Raw genomic sequence first — 18,347 nt, 5'->3', positions numbered from 1 at the left:
AATTGGTTTTAATTCATGGGAAATTGGTATCAGCACTGGAGAAGGAGGCGGCTGTTTTGATTGGTGGGGGTGGGTCAGGTGGGATTCCAGTTGCATGGAAACTTATGGAAAAACTTAAAGAGCGGGAAGGGCTGCGCAGAAGTTATTAAAGTTTCCAGCCTAATTAATAGGACAGAGAGTATGAAAAAGGTCAGAGCTTCAAGAGAATCAAGGGGAGAAGTGAATGTAGTGACCATCAATAAGGAGAAGGTGCTGGGGTAACTGAAAGGTCTCAAGGTGGATAAATCACCCAGACCAGGTGGACTACACCAACACATCTCAGGAAATCACTGAGGAATTTGTAGAGGCATTAGTGGTGATCTTTCAGGAATCACTGGAGTCAGAGAATTGGAAAATGCTGAATTTGAAGATAGGGAGTGAAGGAGAAGACAGGAAACTATAGACAGGTTAGTCATTAGTAAGATCTTACAGTCCATTATTAAGGATGAGATTGTGAAGTACTTGGAAGTCCATGGTAAATAGAGCTGACTCAGTGTGACTTTATCAATGTGACTTTGTCAAGCATTGGGGTGGGTATAGGGAAACGGAGTGAGGCTTGACAAATCTGTAAGAATTCTTTGAGGAGGTAATGAGCAGGTTAGACAAAGGAGAGCCAGTGAATGTGATCTATTTGGATTTCCAGAAGGCCTTTGACAAGGTACTGCTCAGGAGGCTGCTAAATAAGATGAGCCCACAGTGTTAGGGACATGGCACTGGCATGGATAGAGGTTTGGCTGACTGGCAGAAGGCAGACAGTGGGGATAAAGGGATCTTTATCATACATAGGAAGACCACACCCCCTGCAAGTTCCCTCCAAGCCACTCACCATCTTGACTTGGAAATATATCACTGTTCCTTCACTGTCGCTGGATCAAAGTCCTGGAATTTCCTCCCTAATGGCATTGTGGATCAACTCACAGCAGGTGTACTGCAGCAGTTCAAAAAGGCAGCTCACCATCAACTTCTAAGGCTAACTGGGGACAGGCAACAAATGCTGCCCAGCCAGCGACACCCACGTCCTGTAAATGAATATTTAGATGGCAGCCATTGACCAGTGGAGTTCCACAGACGTATTGTTACGACCACAACTATTCACATTGCCCCTTAATAATCTGGACAAAGGAACTGAGGGCATTTTTGCTAAGTTTGCAGATGACACAAAGGTATCTGGAGGGACTAGTAGTGTTGAGGAGGTGGGGAGGCTGCAGAAGGACTTGGACAGGCTAAGAGACTGAGCAAAGAAGTGGCAGATGGAATATAATGTGGGAAAGTTTGAGGTTATGCATTTTGTTAGGAGGAATAGAGATACGGACTATTTTCTAAATGGGGAGAGGCTTTGGGAATCTGAAACACAAAGGGATTGAGGAGTCCTAGTTCAGAATGCTGTTAACATGCAGGTTTGATTGGCATTTGGGAAAGCAAATGCAATGGGAGCTTTCATTGCAAGATAGTTAGAATACAAGAGCAGTGATGACGCTGTATAAGGCTCTGGTCAGTCTATACTTAGAATACTGAGAGTAGTTTTGGGCCCCTTTTCTAATGGAGGATGGGTTTGTTTTGGAGGGGGTCCAGAAGCCATTGACAAGAATGATCCCACAGTTGAAGGGCTTGCCATGCAAGCATTGGTTGAGGACTCTGAGTCTGCATTTGACGGAGTTCAGAAGGATCAGGAGGGATCTCATTGAAAGTTACAGAATACTGAGAGGCCTGGATAGAATGGATGTGGAGAAGATATTTCCATTATTAGAAGAGACTAGGACCCAAGGGCACAGCCTCAGAGTGAAGCATCAATCCTTTAGAACTGAGATGAGGGGGAATTTTCTTCAGCCAGTGGGTTGTGAATCTGTGGGATTTAGTGCCACAGAAGGCTGTGGAGGCCAAGTCATTCAGCATATTTAAGACAGAGATAGGTTCTTGATTAGTAAAGGTTATGGGGTTGCATGCAGGAGAATGGGCCATGATTGAATGGCACAGCACACTCAATGGGCCAAATAGCCTCATTCTGTTCCTATTCCTTATAGTCTTTTGGTGTTCTGATCTATTATTACATTAAGTATGTTGTCAACCAAGTGCCCTTTTTCCAATGAAAAAGGTGTTTCTAAAATAAAAGAAAACAAGGAGCTGATCATCCATAAATAAATTGTGATCCAACAGTGTAGTGATGCTGTTTTCTTCAAACTGAAACCTCTGATGATCTTTGAAGTTCAGAAAACATGGATTAAAATCTTATACAAGTGGACATGCCATGCACAAAAACTGTCTCAAGGGACTGAAATAGTTAAATCAGAGGCTCTGCCTCTCGAAACCAAAAAAAAGGTTCCTTTATTATCATCATTTAATATATATGTTTTACACAACTACATATGCAGAAATTGCAACATACAGTTGTAATTTGGGCTTTCATCCCATGCGTTTTGTCTGTATTGATAGTGAGGAATGTACAATTCTGTCACCAGTCTGCTATCTCAATGCATGCTCTGTTTGGAAGACCATGCCAGATGACTTAGAGTTACCCTCTATTATGGTATGAGCAAGTCAACGTGAACTGCCCAGTTGACAGCTCCTTTGGACAGGTCATAAATCGCATGTCATCATATTGTCCTTGTTCTGGGTAATCTGTTCTGGGAATATCAGGTTTATTTAAATCTAAGAAATTGGAACAAGTGAAACATTTAGCAAACGTATCAACAGCATTTTGCATTTCAGCTGCCAGGCATCTAAATTACAACCAGAAATTGTTTAAAAAAATCCTTACAACTGGTAATATCCGCAGAGAGAAGATCAGAGTTACCAGCCACAATCTTTAGGTGTAACAAAGGGGACTCAGCTTTTTTCTATTCATTCACAGAACATGGGCATCGCGAGCTGGGCCAGCATTCATTGCTCATGTCTAATTGTCCAGGGGACAATTGATTGTCAATCATATTGCTGAGGATCTGGAGTCACATGTAGGTCAGACATGTTGAGGATGGCAGTTTCCTTCCCGAAAGGGCATTAGTGAACCCAATGAGTTTTTCTGGCAATGGTTTCATAGTCATCTTGACTCTTAATCCCTTTTTATTATATTGAATTCAAAGTCCGCTATCTGCCAGGGTCCTCAGAACATTACCTGAGTCTCTTGATTAACCACCTAGTGATAATACCACTGGACCATTGCCATCTCATTGGCTACCAATTTAAGAGTTGGTGGGGGTCTCTTGTTGTCTCTTTTTGGGAAGGTCCACTGCTTCTTCCACTCAAACACTTGACAGCCAATAGCAGGCCATCCCCTAGGATGAAGGACCCTGAGGCCAAAGATTCTGTTGTGATCTGCCAAATGAGTTCCACTCATTTCAACTTGTCAACTCTCGAGAAACCTGTTTTTGTAGTTATCAATCCTGATTCCATGTTAATGTGTTATCCCCAGTTGCTTGAGCCTAATCTTATGCAACGCCAAGTGTTATGGTGACACCTTGGATTTTCAAAAGCCTACTTTGAGTCAGCTGCCCCATCCCTAAGGAATCCACAGGCTAAAAAGTAGACCCTACCTGACATTTCAGTCATCATAACTGGTGATCACTGCTTACAAACCCCCTCCATTCCACAACTATCAGGCCTGGCTGATGCATGGCAAGTAACATTTGTACCAGGCAGTGACCACTGCTAACGAAAGAACGAATCTAACCATCACTTATCAATGTCCAATGTCATTACCATCTCTGTAATCCTCATTATCAGCATCATGAGTTTCCATTAACATTAAACTGAAATGATCCAGCCGTGCCAATACTGTGGCTACCACAACAAGTCCAAGGCAGGGAATTTTGTGGCAAGTAACTCACCATCTAACTCACCAAAATGTGTTCACTATCTACATGGTTTCAGTAAGGAGTGTGATGGAATACTTCCCATTTGAGTGGATAGGTAAAGCACCAAAGGCTCTCCAAAACCTTGATACCGTTCTGGACAAAGCAGTCCACATGACTCACTATCCACCTTTTTAAATATAATTGAATGTCATTTCCTGCCACCTGGCAGCAGTCTGCATGATACACTGCAGTGATCCACTTCAGTTCAATCCACATCGTCTCCCAGGCTTCACCCTCCAAGATCTGCAAGGATAAAGGTATCGGAAGCTGATGAACACTGCCACCTGTAGGTTCCTCTCTAAACTGAATACAGCCCTGTCTTGGAACTATTACTGAGGCAATCAAAAAGGCAGCAGACCAACTTCTCAAGAGCAGAAAATGCAAAGAACAGATTTAACATGAAACTGAAAGCCACATACAATTAGCATCTTGGCACATACAATATAGAAGTAAAAATTAAACCTAAAGCTAAACATCCTTCATTCAGATTAGTCTCATTTGCTTATTATATAGGCTTGTGACTCCCACACTGTAGTTTAGAACTCATAGTACAGTGTTCAGACAGTCCCACTTTATCCAGTCTGTGTTCGAGTGCTGAATTTGGGATACCCTCCTGTGTGAAGTCCATCACTAGCAAAGCTGGCCTGTGGGAAATATCAATGCAAATTGGGATTGGTGAGTTGTTATGAATTGACTCACATGAGGATCTGTGTAGTGCCCTTAACTATTTACAGTCTACATCAATGATGGGGGTGAAGGAACTGAATGTATACTTGCTAGATTTGTTAATGACACCAAGCTAGTGGAGAAAGTTAGTTGTCAAGTGTTGTTAATACATCCACACCTAGATTTAAACAGTTTATGCAAGTGAACACAGGAATGTTTGATGGTGTACAGTGTGGGAATTTGACCTCTTACACAAGGTGAATAGAAAAGCAGGAGGTTATCTGAATGCAGAGAGATAGCAGAACAGGGTATCCAGTGGATGAATCACGAGAAGTTTGTCATGCAGGTGCTGCAAGTGATTAGGAAAATAAATAGAGCATTGGTAAATCTCGTAAGGGAATAGAGTGTAAAAGTAAGAAAGTATTGGTATAACTATGTAAAGCCTTTGCTAGATTGCATTTTGAACTGCTATGTACAGTTGTGGTCTTCTTACTTAAGACCAGAGGAGAACGGAGCAGAAGTAGACCATCGAGGTGGAAGTGGGTACTGCAGATGCTGGAGATTAGAGTCCAGATTAGAGTGGTGCTGGAAAAGTACAGCAGGTCAGGCAGCATCCAAGGAACAGGAAAATCAACTTTTTGGGCAAGAGCCCTTCATCAGGAGACCTCTGAGAGAATAACTAACTCCTAGAATGCATTCAGACATTTCAGAGCTCATTCTGATTTTTGCACTGAAGGACTTCTTTAAAAAAAAGATTGGGCGGGTTGGGACTATACCTCATTGAAGTTTAGAAGAATGGGAGGTGATCTTATTGAAGAATTTAAGATCCAGAGCAGGACTTGACAGTGAAGATACTGCGACAATGTTTCCTGTTCCTGGGGAGTCTAGAACTAGAGAATGTGGCTTAAAAGATTAAGAGTATCCCATTTAAGCTATGAGAAGTTTTTTTATTCCCTGAGGTTCATTAGTCTGAGGAATTCTCTTCACTAGAGAACAGCGGAGGTTGGGTCATTGAATATATTCAAGGCTAAGTTAAGTATTTATTATTCCCTTATAAGACAAGGCCAGCATCTATTTGCTGTTCCTCAATGGGCTTGAGATTTTGATAGTGAGCTGTCTTCTTGAACTCTTAGATTCCATGCAATGTAGATACATATACAGTACTGTCAGGATTTCTGATCAACAAGGCAGTCCAAGGTTATGTGAAATGGAGAGGAAAATAGAGTTGAGGCAACATTCAAATCAATGATGGTGTTCTTTAATGGGAGAACAGACTAGAGGAGCCAAATGGTCTCAATCTTGTTTTCAGTGTTACGCATCAGAGTCCCACACACCATTTTATGGAAGTGTGTGGAGTTTTCAAAGTTAAAAATCATACAACACCAGTTTATAGTCCAACAGGTTTATTTGGAATACTGGCTGGAGTATAATATCATAAGACACAAAAGTTATAGCAAAAGTTTTCAACTTTGCAAAAATCCAACCATCAATCTGAAACTCTGCAGTGCTGAAGCTGAACAATTTAGAATATAAAAAATTCCGAGCATTGATGTCGATTGCCTTAATGAGCACGATATATGACAGAGACAGATTATGTTGAGGGAGGAAGATCCATCACATGTAAGGCTAGCATGAGACAACACAGTGATTCACACGGTACACTAAGAATAACAAGTATGCCGGATATATGTGAACAGCAGCCCCCTATAAATTTCCATTCAAGCCCCACACCATCCTGACTTAGAATTGTACTGCCATTCCTTCACTATCACTGGGTTAATATCCTGTAACTCTTTCACTAACAGAACTCAGCTGTTCAAGAAGGCAGGTCATTGCAGGGCAATAATGGCCTGGCCAGTGACACCCAGATCCTGTGAATGAATTTTTAAAACAACAGTTGACTTCCTGTCTGATCCCCAATGATACAACTAAATAAATGCAGCAGGAGAAAACTTTCACCCAGCCATTTACTGTGATACTGTATAAATACCTTTGGCTGCACTCTCAGCACCAAGGCAGGGTACAGGCGCTTTATTTTGGTTTGCATGACTGTCTTTTAACAAACACACTGGGGGCACAAATTTAAGTTGCACAGGTGACTGAAAAACTAAATACTGCAATTTGGGAAGCTTTGCAAAGCACAGAAAAGAAAGGCACAGAATGCTTCTGCAAACAGCTAATAAAAACCCTCTAAGGCTTTCATTATATGCATATTTAACTGTACATTTAAAAATTCTCTATTACATGCTCAATGAAGATCTGCTGTCCACAATCCCTACTCCCAACGCTGCTCTTTTCATAATGTCACTTTAATCTGTCATGATGTCGACAAGTGAACTCTTTCATTGGTCTTTCTCTTTCCATCTATAAAGTCAGCTTTTGTTGCCTTTCTGTGTTCCATCCACGAACCTACTCCTCTTTGTTATTTATTATCTTTTGGCAGCACTGTTATGAGCTAACATAAATGTTGAAGAAGAATGGTTTATTGGCTACTACACAAGAGGTGACATTATGGACATGGTATACAATTCTTCCTCATGTCTATCCTCGGATAACCCAGGAATGCTGCAACTCCCTTCAACATTGACACATTATTAAGCCAAAATGCGTGGTAAATTCCAACCCTTCTTTATTGCTTCCTTAAGTATCATATTTCCTTTGGCTTTGACTCCACAAATCTTTGCAGCTGCTATGAAGCACAGAGCTGCAGCATCTTGCTGATGCTACTCTGTTCTAAGCTCTGTTTCATCCTCTCTAGTAGTCCTCCATTCCTTTATTTCTGCATCGTTACCTATCTTCAACCATGCCCTCATCCCTTCTTGCCACCAAAATCCTAATACAGCGCTTTTAACTGGATGACTTCTATAATCTCCCCACATTGTGTTTTCATAATCTAAAACTAACTGTTGTCCATCTTCTCAACTGTATTCACTCCTATATCCTCATTGCCTGCAATAATTGCAAAAACCTATTTTTCCAGGGCCCTTGAGAATTAGATCCTTATCCTCCCTTTTAAATCTGTCCAAAGTCTTGCTTAACATCCTCCACTCAGGCTTTCCACATTGACCATGCTCTATTCCAACAAACATGGCTTAATTTGCATTCGATGTTATATCAGGCACTGTCCTCTTCACCCACACTAATCCTCTCGGCATCTTTTCCTGCCTTCTTTCCTGGCTTTTAAAAGTCTCACTGGAGCTCTACTTTTTGACCACAATTTTGTCTCCTGGTGACTTCACTTTCTATTTCCATGGGATCTCTGCCTTTCTATGAAGTACCCAATTCTACGATGAAGCATTGTTCATCTAAGAAACTTCCAGGATTCAATCGCCACACTGTACTGAGGTAGTCAATCTGAGTCAGGTCACCACTGGGTCAGTAATTCACTGGTAATAGAAAACTATTCCTTCTTCTGCACACTGCTCAGTGAAGCTTTGAGGAAAACCTCATTTACTTGAACATGAGCTGAAGATACGCTAGATACTCTGTCAGCTCATTCCATGGTTGCATCAAAAGCAAAATATCACTGACGCTGGAAGTCTGAAATAAAGCAGAGTGCTGGAGATAGTCTGCATGTCTGGCAGCATCTGGGAATTTGAGAGAGAAACAGAGTTAATCCTTCAGTTTAAGGATGTATCATCACAATTGAGGAAAGATAGAACTGTAATAAGCTTGAGTAACCCGCCAATGTTTGTCGCCTGGACTTGCATAAGAAGAAAGGGCAGCTGCTTATCATGCACGATTGAGCAATTATGGACAATTGCTCAGCATAAGGCAATGACCTAAGGGGAAGGAGGAAGAAGAAGAGCAAGGGGAAAATGGGTTTTAGTTCAACTGTGGGTTTTCTCTAATGTATTTTCTTGCACAAAATCAAGAGTAAAACTTCAACGCTGTGCCGTAAACTGGTAAGCATGCTGTAGTTGTTCTTGATACTCAAATACATTTAGTTTCCTGGAAAAGTTACCCAATTTCAAATTCATGACATGAAAGTTTGTGTATATTTACCTCTGAGGATATTCTCAAATTATTTACCACCACTGAAATATATTTGAAGTGATATGAGAAACACAGCAGCCTATTTACAGTCAGCAATGCCATATAAACACCTCTGTCTGTTTTGAATTTCAGATAAAAATAAATGAAGGAGTGTTAGTCAAAGATTTGGCAGTATTTAAAGTGGAATCACCTGGTCCAATGAAAATAATGACTGCAATTGCCTTAGCCATGGGCTTGTTGCCAAATGACTAGGAAATTGCAAATGTTAGTCCCATGTTTTATGTCATGTCTAGCATAAATTAATATGGTTGTTCTTATTGGAAGCCATTTTTTTTCAATCCTATGGCTTGGCTGCAGAGTTCATCAGGGTAGTGTCCTAGGACCAACCACCTTCAGCTGTAGTGCCAATGGCATATCCTCCCATTGTAAGATCTGAAGGAGTTATGTTTGCTGATGATTTCACATTGTTCAATACTATTTGTGATATCGCAGACACTGAAGCAGTCTGTGCTTTGCATTCGGAAAGATCTGGACTACTTCAGGCTTTGGGAATGAGAAGTGACAAACAACATTTCTACCCCACAAGTGCCAGGTAATCACTACCTCCAACAAGAGAGAATTTAACCACCTTCCCTTGATATGCAATGACATTGCTGTTGCTGAATTCTGAGACACGAATAAATAGGTGTAGTAGATAAGATTAGAGGGATGAATGGGTGTTGCTAAGATTCATATGGGAAAAATGGGTTTCAATTTCTGAGATACTGGGATGAGTACCGGGGAAGATGGCAACTGTATAGTTGGGATTGCCAACACCTGTTCTGGTGAGTCATTAAACTAATAGAGAGATCTTTAAGCTAAATTGTGATAATAAGAGATCAAGTGAGGGGAGATTTCATAATGTAAAGGAAAGGAAAACAAAATAGTAATGGAGGGCAGAAATTATCAGAGTGCGACAGGAAAGGGCAGAAGAAACAAACTTAAAAGTAAATTAACAGATAAGGGCAGAAATATATAAATGGCTGAAAGACCTTTTTCTGTGCAGTTGATCTCTTTACTCTGTGAGAATTTAAAGTTCTATATCTGAATGGACATACAATTTGTAATAGTGGGATGAGCTGATAGTACAGACAGAGATAAATATGTTAGACCTAATAACAGAGACATAGTGGAAAGTTTACTACGGCTAGATCTGAATGTTTAAGGGTATTTTACACTGCAAAATTGCTGAAAGTTAAAAGATAGTAGGTAACCTCTCCTAATTAAGGATGGCATTAGTTCAGTACAATGAAATGATCTTAACTTGAAAGGTCAAGCTATTAGAATCAATTTGGATAGAGATATGAAATAGTAAAGGTAAGAAATTACTTACGCGAGAGGTTTATAGGTCCCCTAACAGTAGTTACACAAGGAACAGAGCATATATAAAGAAATAAAGAGTTCATGATAAAAATTCATCAAAAACTAAGTTGGTTTAGCAATAGAAATAATGTGACAACAAGAACAGGTCAGAGACAAGCAATTTTGTAATGAATATCTCATTTCCTGACTCACCAATGCCTATCCATCATTAATAAAATACAAGTTGGGAGTGCGAAAGAATACTCCTCACTTGCCTGGATGAGTGCAGCTGCAACAACACTAAAGAATTTGACACCATCCAGGACAAAACAGCGTGCTTGATTGGCACCATAGCTACAAACATTCAGTCTGTCCTCAGGAGCAGCTGTGTGTACCAACTAAGACATGCACAAAAAAAATTCCCAAGACTCCTTAGATAACATTTTGCAAACTCATGACCCTTCCAACCTGGAAGGAGAAGGGCAGCTCACAACCCCAAATCTGCATTCGTGACTCCACTTGGGGTCCCCCAACCCCACCTTGTGAAACTCTGAAGGATGGGATTTTGTTTTCTCATGCAGTGAGTTGCTGTGAGGTAGAATGCAGTACCTGAAAGGGGAGCACATTCAAAATAATTTCCAAAAGAGAACTTAAGAAGATACAAACAGTGGCAGGGCTGTGGGAATAGTGCTAGGGAGTGGGAGAGCTCTTTTAGCACAAGCACCTTGAGCCAGTTGGCCATTTTGTTTGGCTAATTATTAGCCCTCAATCAACTTCAATGTGCCTGAACAAACTTCTTGTGCTTTCTTCAAACTATCACAAATGGATCTTTTGCCTTGCTCTGGGAGGATTGATGGAATCCAAAAGCACAGAACCCAGGGGCATACAGCCCTTGCTGTGCACATGTTGAATTGAGAAACCGTTCAACTACAAGTAGTTGCATGCGCCTCTCAAAGTAAAAGCTGAGGAGTGGCCAGAGTGAACATTTGTATTGTAGATGTTGCCAACAGGGGTGGAAAAATGCCTGTTTTCACATTTTACTAAAAGTTACATAAATATCAATTTGGACTCCAGATGGAATAAAAGAACAGGCTTCAACTCATTTGATAGCTCAGCAAGTAATTGCATTACCTGATGTATGCTTCGCCACAGGAGCCAGGATGGTGCAAGACTCGATCCTCTTTTTTTTTCTTGAGTTATTGCATTGTGGTTTAGTGGCTGTTAAAAACCTTGCAGTTGGTCCTTCTGCCCCATGGTGAGGTTGGAGAGAAGGAAGGGGCTGGATTTAAATCAGCTACTTGGGCCAATTTGTTTAATTCATTTTCAGTCTCTAGGTCTCCCATAGGTATTAGTTTTTATTCATGCTGCAGCTTTACCAACCCTCACACCCCAACCCCAAGTAGAATGACAGATGCCCCAGTGACATTGTTTATTTGTTCCTCAACACTAGCGACAGCATTTCCTTCCCATGTGCAGATGCACTGGCATTGTCAGAGCTTGTCACTGCCTATCATGTGAGACGTTTTTAAATGCAGCTCTCTTTTTACATGGGAGTGAGGATGTTTCTTTTGTAAGCTGCTGTCATATAACTGAGTCCATTACAGTAAAATGCTTACTGAGGGAATAAAAAGTTTGCAACTGTAACGATGCTAAAATATCTTTCTTCTGTATTCAAAGTTTGACTGAGCATTTATTGGAGGGTTTATTGAAGGAAGGGGATGACAATTATTTGTTCATGGGATGCGGCCGTTGCTAGCTGTGCTAATTTATTGCCCTGCCCTAATTGCCTTTGAGCTGCTTTCTTCAATCGTCTTTGGCATGTAGAGGCATGCACCGTGCTTTTAGAAAGGAGTTTCAGGATTTTGACCCAATGATAATGAAGGAACAGTGATATAGTTCACTGTCCGGGTGGTGTGTGACTTGAAAGGCATCTTGTATGCCATGGTGCTCCCATGTAACTGCTACACTTGTCATTTTATAGAAGAACAATACTGTTTTTCAGATATCTATTCAGTGAGTGCATTCCATGATAGGTTAATTGGCCCATGGCAACTGAGTAGCTTGGGTGATTACCAATCATAGAGACCCAGCTCTTATTATCGGAGTTTATTGAAGAAAAAAGACATATCATGCATTGTTGGGCTCAAAGTTCTGACTAAAGGACCAAGAGTTTCACACCTATTACCAAGCTCACTATGCTGTGGAGGAACCTTAAACATAAAGCCTTTTCAACTGGTTGTCCAAGTTGTCCTGATAACTGAAAAGAAAAATATTATGGGATAGTCAAAGACATGATGCAAATTGGACTATCTGTGGCGTTAAACTGGCCTGTATAGCAACACGGCACCACCCACCATTTGACGGGAGATTCCACACATGTACCAGCAGCCATCTTGTAGGCCGGGTATGTTTGCAGAATACCTTTTTGGTTGTCATTACAAGTTAACAGTAATCACTATGGACTTTGTTGCTAGTTAAGAAAGGTGAGGTAGGATTCCTGCCCCTCAGGAGCAGGAAATCCCTTCTCCAGTGCTGGCAGTGCCACCAGGAGCAGTGGCCACTGCAAGTACTGCACTTGTGGATTGAGCAGAATAAACTATAAAACCATAAGACATCGGAGCAGAAATTAGACCATTCAGCCCATCGAGTCTGCTCTGCCATTCAATCATGGCTGATAAGTTTCTCAACCCCATTCTCCTGCTTTCTCCTTATAACTCATAATCCCCTCAACAATCAAGAACCTGCCGACCCCAGTCTTAAATATACTCAATGACGTGGCCTCCACAGGCTTCTATGGTAATGAATTCCATAGATTCACCATAGTTTCTCCTTAATTTCATTCAAAAAGGTATTCCCTTTACTCTGAGGCTGTGCCCTCTGGTCCTAGTCTGTCCTACCAATGGAAGCATCTTCCTTCATAAACTATGCTGTGTTCCAACTAGCAGGTGAGCCAGAAGTCTACCTGATGGTCTGCCAGCCCAGGTGGGTGAAGGAAAGACCAAGGATGGATGGAAACCAACTGGTAGGTTATATTTGTGGGAACACCTGCCCAACTCCCCAATGATGTCATATGGGGATTCTGAAGGTGAAATCCAACTGCTTTGCCTACAACCTGGCAAACATGTCATTCTCAGTATTTGCCACACGCTAAATCCCAGTGTTGAGAGGATGAACCCCTTAAGCAGGAACTAATTTCTTATTTAAGGGCCTCAAATTGAACACTGGCAGGCAGACTATGCCCAGTGCCATCCCTGCTGCCACTAAAGTGGCAGTGACAGGTGGGCACAGGCAAGACAACCAGACATAAAATCTGCCCTCTGCCTTCCAACCTCCAAGTGAGGGAAAATACAATCTGGCCTGTGGAAGCAACAGTTAAGTGAAGTACCGGATGGTATTTTGTTGGATACATCACCAGTACAGAAACAAAGCACCAATCAACCACATTATGCGTAAGTATTGTGTTAGTTGAAAGGTTTTTGAGTCCCGAGGTTTGGATGAGTCCCCTTGTAACTACCATACAAGCAAATATTTGTGAGGAAAACACCCTGCATACTGCAGTAAAGACAGGAATTGCTGGAGAGACTTGGCAGGTTTGGCAGCATCTGTGGAGGGAAAGCTGTATTAACATGGCCTTCTCTCCAGAGATGCTTCCAGACCTGCTGAGTTTCTCCAACAATCTCTCCAGTTTCCATCATCCACAGTTCTTTGTTTGATTTCCCTTTTATACCTTGATCAGTTCACCAGCCAGAATGGGCAGTGTTGGAGTCAGTAGGCTTTCTACCTTTTCCATATTCCAATGATTCTTCCAAACAACGCTGACAGATGTGTCATTATTTGACAAGAATATATAATATTGACCCTTTATATTAGATTCTTCAGAGGTGGGTAAAACGTTAGTACTTTTTGTTTTTAATTTTGTTACACCAAAGACGTATTACCCCTGAGCAATGTGAGGGGCATATGAAAAGGAGTAGGCCATTCAGCCCCTTGAGCCTGCTCCATCATTCAATAAGATCAGGGCTGATCTGGTTGCGGCCTAATTTTACATACAAGGAGAAAGTGAGGACTGCAGATGCTGGCAATATTAGTCGAAAAGTGTGGTGCTGGAAAAGCACAGAAGGTCAAGCAGCATCCGAGAAGCAGAAGAGTCGATGTTTCGGGCATAAGCCCTTCATCAGGAAATCCTGGTGAAGGGCTTTTGCCTGAAATGTTGACTCTCCTGCTCCTCCGATGCTGCCTGACCTGCTGTGCTTTTCCAGCACCACACTCTCGACCCTAACAAAAAGAAGAGTCTCTACCTCAGATTTAAATTTGCCAATTGAATTAACGTCAACTACCATTTGGGGAAGAGAATTCCAAATCTCCACTACTCTTTGTATTTGGAAGTACTTTCTAACATCACTTCTGAATGGCCTGGCCTTAATTCTTGGACTGTCCAGACTGGTTCAAGAATCTCCATCTAGTACCTTTCCCTGTTAATATCCTGAAAACCTTGATTAGATCAACCCCTAACCTTCTAACTTCTGGAGACAAAATACCGAATTTGTTCAATCTCTCCTCGTAACCGAACTCCTGAAGTGCAGATATCATCTGTGTAAACTTGCATTGAACTCCCTCTAGCCAAAACATTCTTGCTGAGGTGTGGTGCACAGATCTGCTCACGGCTCTGCTATCTAAGGAAGGATATGCTGGCCTTAGTCAGGTTCTAGAGGAGATTCACAAGAATGATCCCGGGGATGAAGGGCTTGTCGTACGGTGAGCAGTTGAGGTCTCTGAGTCTATACTTGATGGAGGGATGAGGGGCATCTCATTGAAACTTTCAGAATACTAAGAGGCCTGGATAGAGTGAATGTGGAGAAGATGTTTCCATCAGTAGAAGAGACTGGGAGGTGAGGGCACAGTGTTAGAATGAAGGGACAACCTTTTTGAACTGCGATGAGGAGGAATTTCTTCAGCCAGTGGGTTGGTGAATCTGTGGAACTCATTGCCTCAAAAGGCGGCGGAGGCTGTTAAGTCATTGAGTGTATTTAAGTCAGAGATGGATAGGTTCTTGATGAGTAAGGGGATCAAAGGTTATGTGGAGAAGGCAGGAGAACGGGGTTGAGAAACATATCAACCATGATCAAATAGCAGAGAATACTTGATGGGACAAATGGCCTAATTCTGTACCAGTATCTTATACTCTTATGTTGCATTGGGAAGATTAATATCATTTCAACTCATCTTTTATTTGATGCTATTTTCTCTCAATCACCTCAGTTATTTTAATGTTAAGCATTGCACGAATCTTCTGAACAGGCTTGCACAGACTTAGCTAGGTTTGTCATTTTGGTTATTACCTGTAAAGGAAGATTGACTTTGAATTAAAAGCAGATTTTTCTGATACTCAGCATCTGTGGTATTTCCTTTGTTTCTCAGAGTTTCTCCAGTTGCTTTATATTGTAATGCAATCAATGTAGTTGTAAAGATTTCATCTGCTATTTCTGGAGCAGGACCTTCTATAATTTGGTTCCACTTTTACAATACCAAGTTCTTCACCTGACAAAGGGGCTAAGCTCCAAAAGCATAGGATTTCAGATTTTGTCCATCCCAGTCCAAAACTGGCACCTCCATATCTTGACTATCTGAAATACTGCTGTCCAAACGTTTGCGTTTACTTGACAGATTGAAGTGTCACTCAGCTACTGAGTGAATGTCTCTTAAGTTTAAAAGATTCATAAGATGTAGGAGCAGAATTAGGCTATTTGGTTCATCGGATTTGCTCTGCCATTCGATCACGGCTGATATATTTACTCACCTCCATTTTCCTGCCTTCTCCCCATAACTCTTCAACCCATTGCCAGTTAAAAATCTATCTATCCCCTCCTTAAATTTACTCAATGTCCCAGTATCCACCACACTTTGGGGTGGTGAATTCCACAGATTCACAACACTTTGGTAGAAATAGTTACTTGACAACTCTATTAAATATGCTACCCCATATCCTAAGACTATGACTCTCATCCTCGATTGCCCCAGAAGAGGAAGCATCTGATGCACATCTTTTTTATCAACACTTTTTATCACCTTAGATACCTCAATTTGATCTCCCGTCATTCTTTTAAATTCCAGAGACTTAAAGCTGGTCAATTTCTGTTCATAGGACAAACCCCTCATCTCTGGCATCAATCTAGTGAACCTCCTCTGAGCTTTCTCCAATGCTACTACATTTTTCCTCAAATAAGGGGACCAAAACCGTGCACAATATCCATGTTTATCCATGCCTAATGATCTATTTTATTTAAAAATAGTTGCAGAGTCCACACTTGGAGATGTTAATAAGCATTGCGGATGTTGATTCTTTCGCTGTATGCTAGAATTTTCTGTATTCTTAATAATATCAAACAGGTTGACATCTTTGGCACAGGTACAATGGGCTTATCTCCTTCACCAAGTTGCAGATACATCATTATTGTAACTACAGAAAAAAGCAATGTAGCTCCCTAATGACTAAGAGATGTCTCAAAACATTTTGCAGCCAATAAAGTACTTTTGAAAATAAGTAATCCTTTAAATGAAGGAAAGATGATTGGTAACCAAAGGTTTGCTTTCTGACTTGTGTTTTTTTTCCCTCTTCTAGGTAAAAACAAAGGAAAAGGAAAAGGTAACATTAAAAGATTACTTCTTTACAAAGTCAATTTCTCTTACGATGTGGACCGAATTATTATTAAAGTTGGCATGACTATCAAATGATTCATGATTACTCAAACTCTGTTGTCTTTGACCCACACCATGCTTGTCCCACCCCTGTTCATGAGAATGGCCAAATTATATCCACTAACATTAAACTATGCTGAAATATCCTGTTGTGCTATCGTGAATATGAGGGATTGTAAAATCAAGTTGATGAATGAAGTCCTAGATGTTATCATGTTATAAACTACAAATGTAGAGAAGGTTAAGGAGAGTTCTCATAAATTTGTTTAAAGTGTGGAAAAGTTTTAGTAAAGCAAATATGGAGGCATAGTTTTTAATGACTGAAGGTTTCAGCAATCAGAAGTTACAGATTTAACTTACTTCATAAAAGGACTGATAAAAAGAACATGAAGATATTATTTTATGTGGCAAGTTGTTCTGATTTGGACCGAAAGGGTGGGAGAAGCAGTCCAATGATAATTCTCATGAGATTGAGACATGAAGGGGAGTAAGACCATAAGACCATAAGACATAGGAGTGGAAGTAAGGCCATTCGGCCCATCGAGTCCACTCCTCTAAGACTGTGTCCACGGGTCCTGGTCTCCTCGCCTAACGGAAACAATTTCCTAGCGTCCACCCTTTCCAAGCCATATATTATCTTGTAAATTTCTATTAGATCTCCCCTTAATCTTCTAAACTCCAATGAATACAATCCCAGGATCCTCAGCCATTCCTCATATGTTAGACCTACCATCCCAGTGAATTTCCGCTGGACACGGTCCAGTGCCAGTATGTCCTTCCTGAGGTGTGGGGACCAAAACTGGACACAGTACTCCAAATGGGGCCTAACCAGAGCTTTATAAAGTCTCAATAGCACAACGGTGCATTTATATTCCAACCCTCTTGAGATAAATGACAAAATTGCATTCACTTTCTTAATCACGGACTCAACCTGCATGTTTACCGTTAGAGAATCCTCGACTAGCACTCCCAGATCCCTTTGTACTTTGCCTTTATGAATTTTCTCACCGTTTAGAAAGTAGTCCATGCTTGTATTCTTTTTTCCAAAGTGCAAGACCTCACATTTGCTCAAATTGAATTCCATCAGCCATTTCCTGGACCACTCGCCCAAACTGTCTAGGTCCTTCTGCAGCCTCCCCACTTCCTCAGTAGTACCTGCCTGTCCACCTAACTTTGTATCATCGGCAAACTTCACTAGAATGCCCCCAGTCCCCAGCTGATATGTAATCAGCTGTAGGGAAAGAGAAGAGGACAAATTGGATAGATATTCCGAAAAGCTGCCACATTCCAATGGGCCAAGTGTTATTTCTCAGGCTTGTATTTTATGATTCTAGCAGAAATAATATATTTATCTAAAACTGCAGTGTTTTCCACAGTTTTACCAACTGTAGTTAATTGTATTGTGGACTTGGCCCCACACTGCAGTCATTAGTTAGTGATCACATCCATCCTTGTGATGCATTGCCAATTAGAAATCAAAAAGATTTATTATCCAACCTGATGCTTGACTACGAGCCAACCAACTACTTTTACCCCAATTTTTAATATTTTAATTCTTAATGAAAAAAAAATCAAAGAAACTGACAAAAAAAAATCTATTTAATATTACTATGATTTTACTTCAGGGTGCACACAGCTCAATACAAGAGATTCATTTGCAAACCTGGAATGTTGCCAGTCCTAATGGGGCCATGGTATTTGGCTGTGCACGAGATGAACGATATTGACGCTTTTATAAAGATATGGTGCTAATTTACTGGG

At 41.0% G+C, this 18,347-nt stretch overlaps 1 protein-coding gene across 1 annotated transcript in view; it reads left to right on the top strand.

The window, feature by feature from the left end:
- eda (ectodysplasin A) overlaps positions 1–18,347 on the top strand; it is a 265,839-nt gene that overhangs the window by 206,009 nt on the left and 41,483 nt on the right. Inside the window, exon 3 of the mRNA XM_043705039.1 lies at positions 16,510–16,533. Within this exon, the coding sequence (XP_043560974.1) occupies positions 16,510–16,533 (24 nt within the window). The remainder of the gene's footprint in view (positions 1–16,509; positions 16,534–18,347) is intronic.

This window comes from Chiloscyllium plagiosum, chromosome 15 (assembly GCF_004010195.1).
Source record: "Chiloscyllium plagiosum isolate BGI_BamShark_2017 chromosome 15, ASM401019v2, whole genome shotgun sequence".
Lineage (NCBI taxonomy): Eukaryota > Metazoa > Chordata > Chondrichthyes > Orectolobiformes > Hemiscylliidae > Chiloscyllium > Chiloscyllium plagiosum.
Note: the sequence above shows the minus strand (reverse complement) of the source record. Positions and strands in the feature narration are given on the sequence as shown.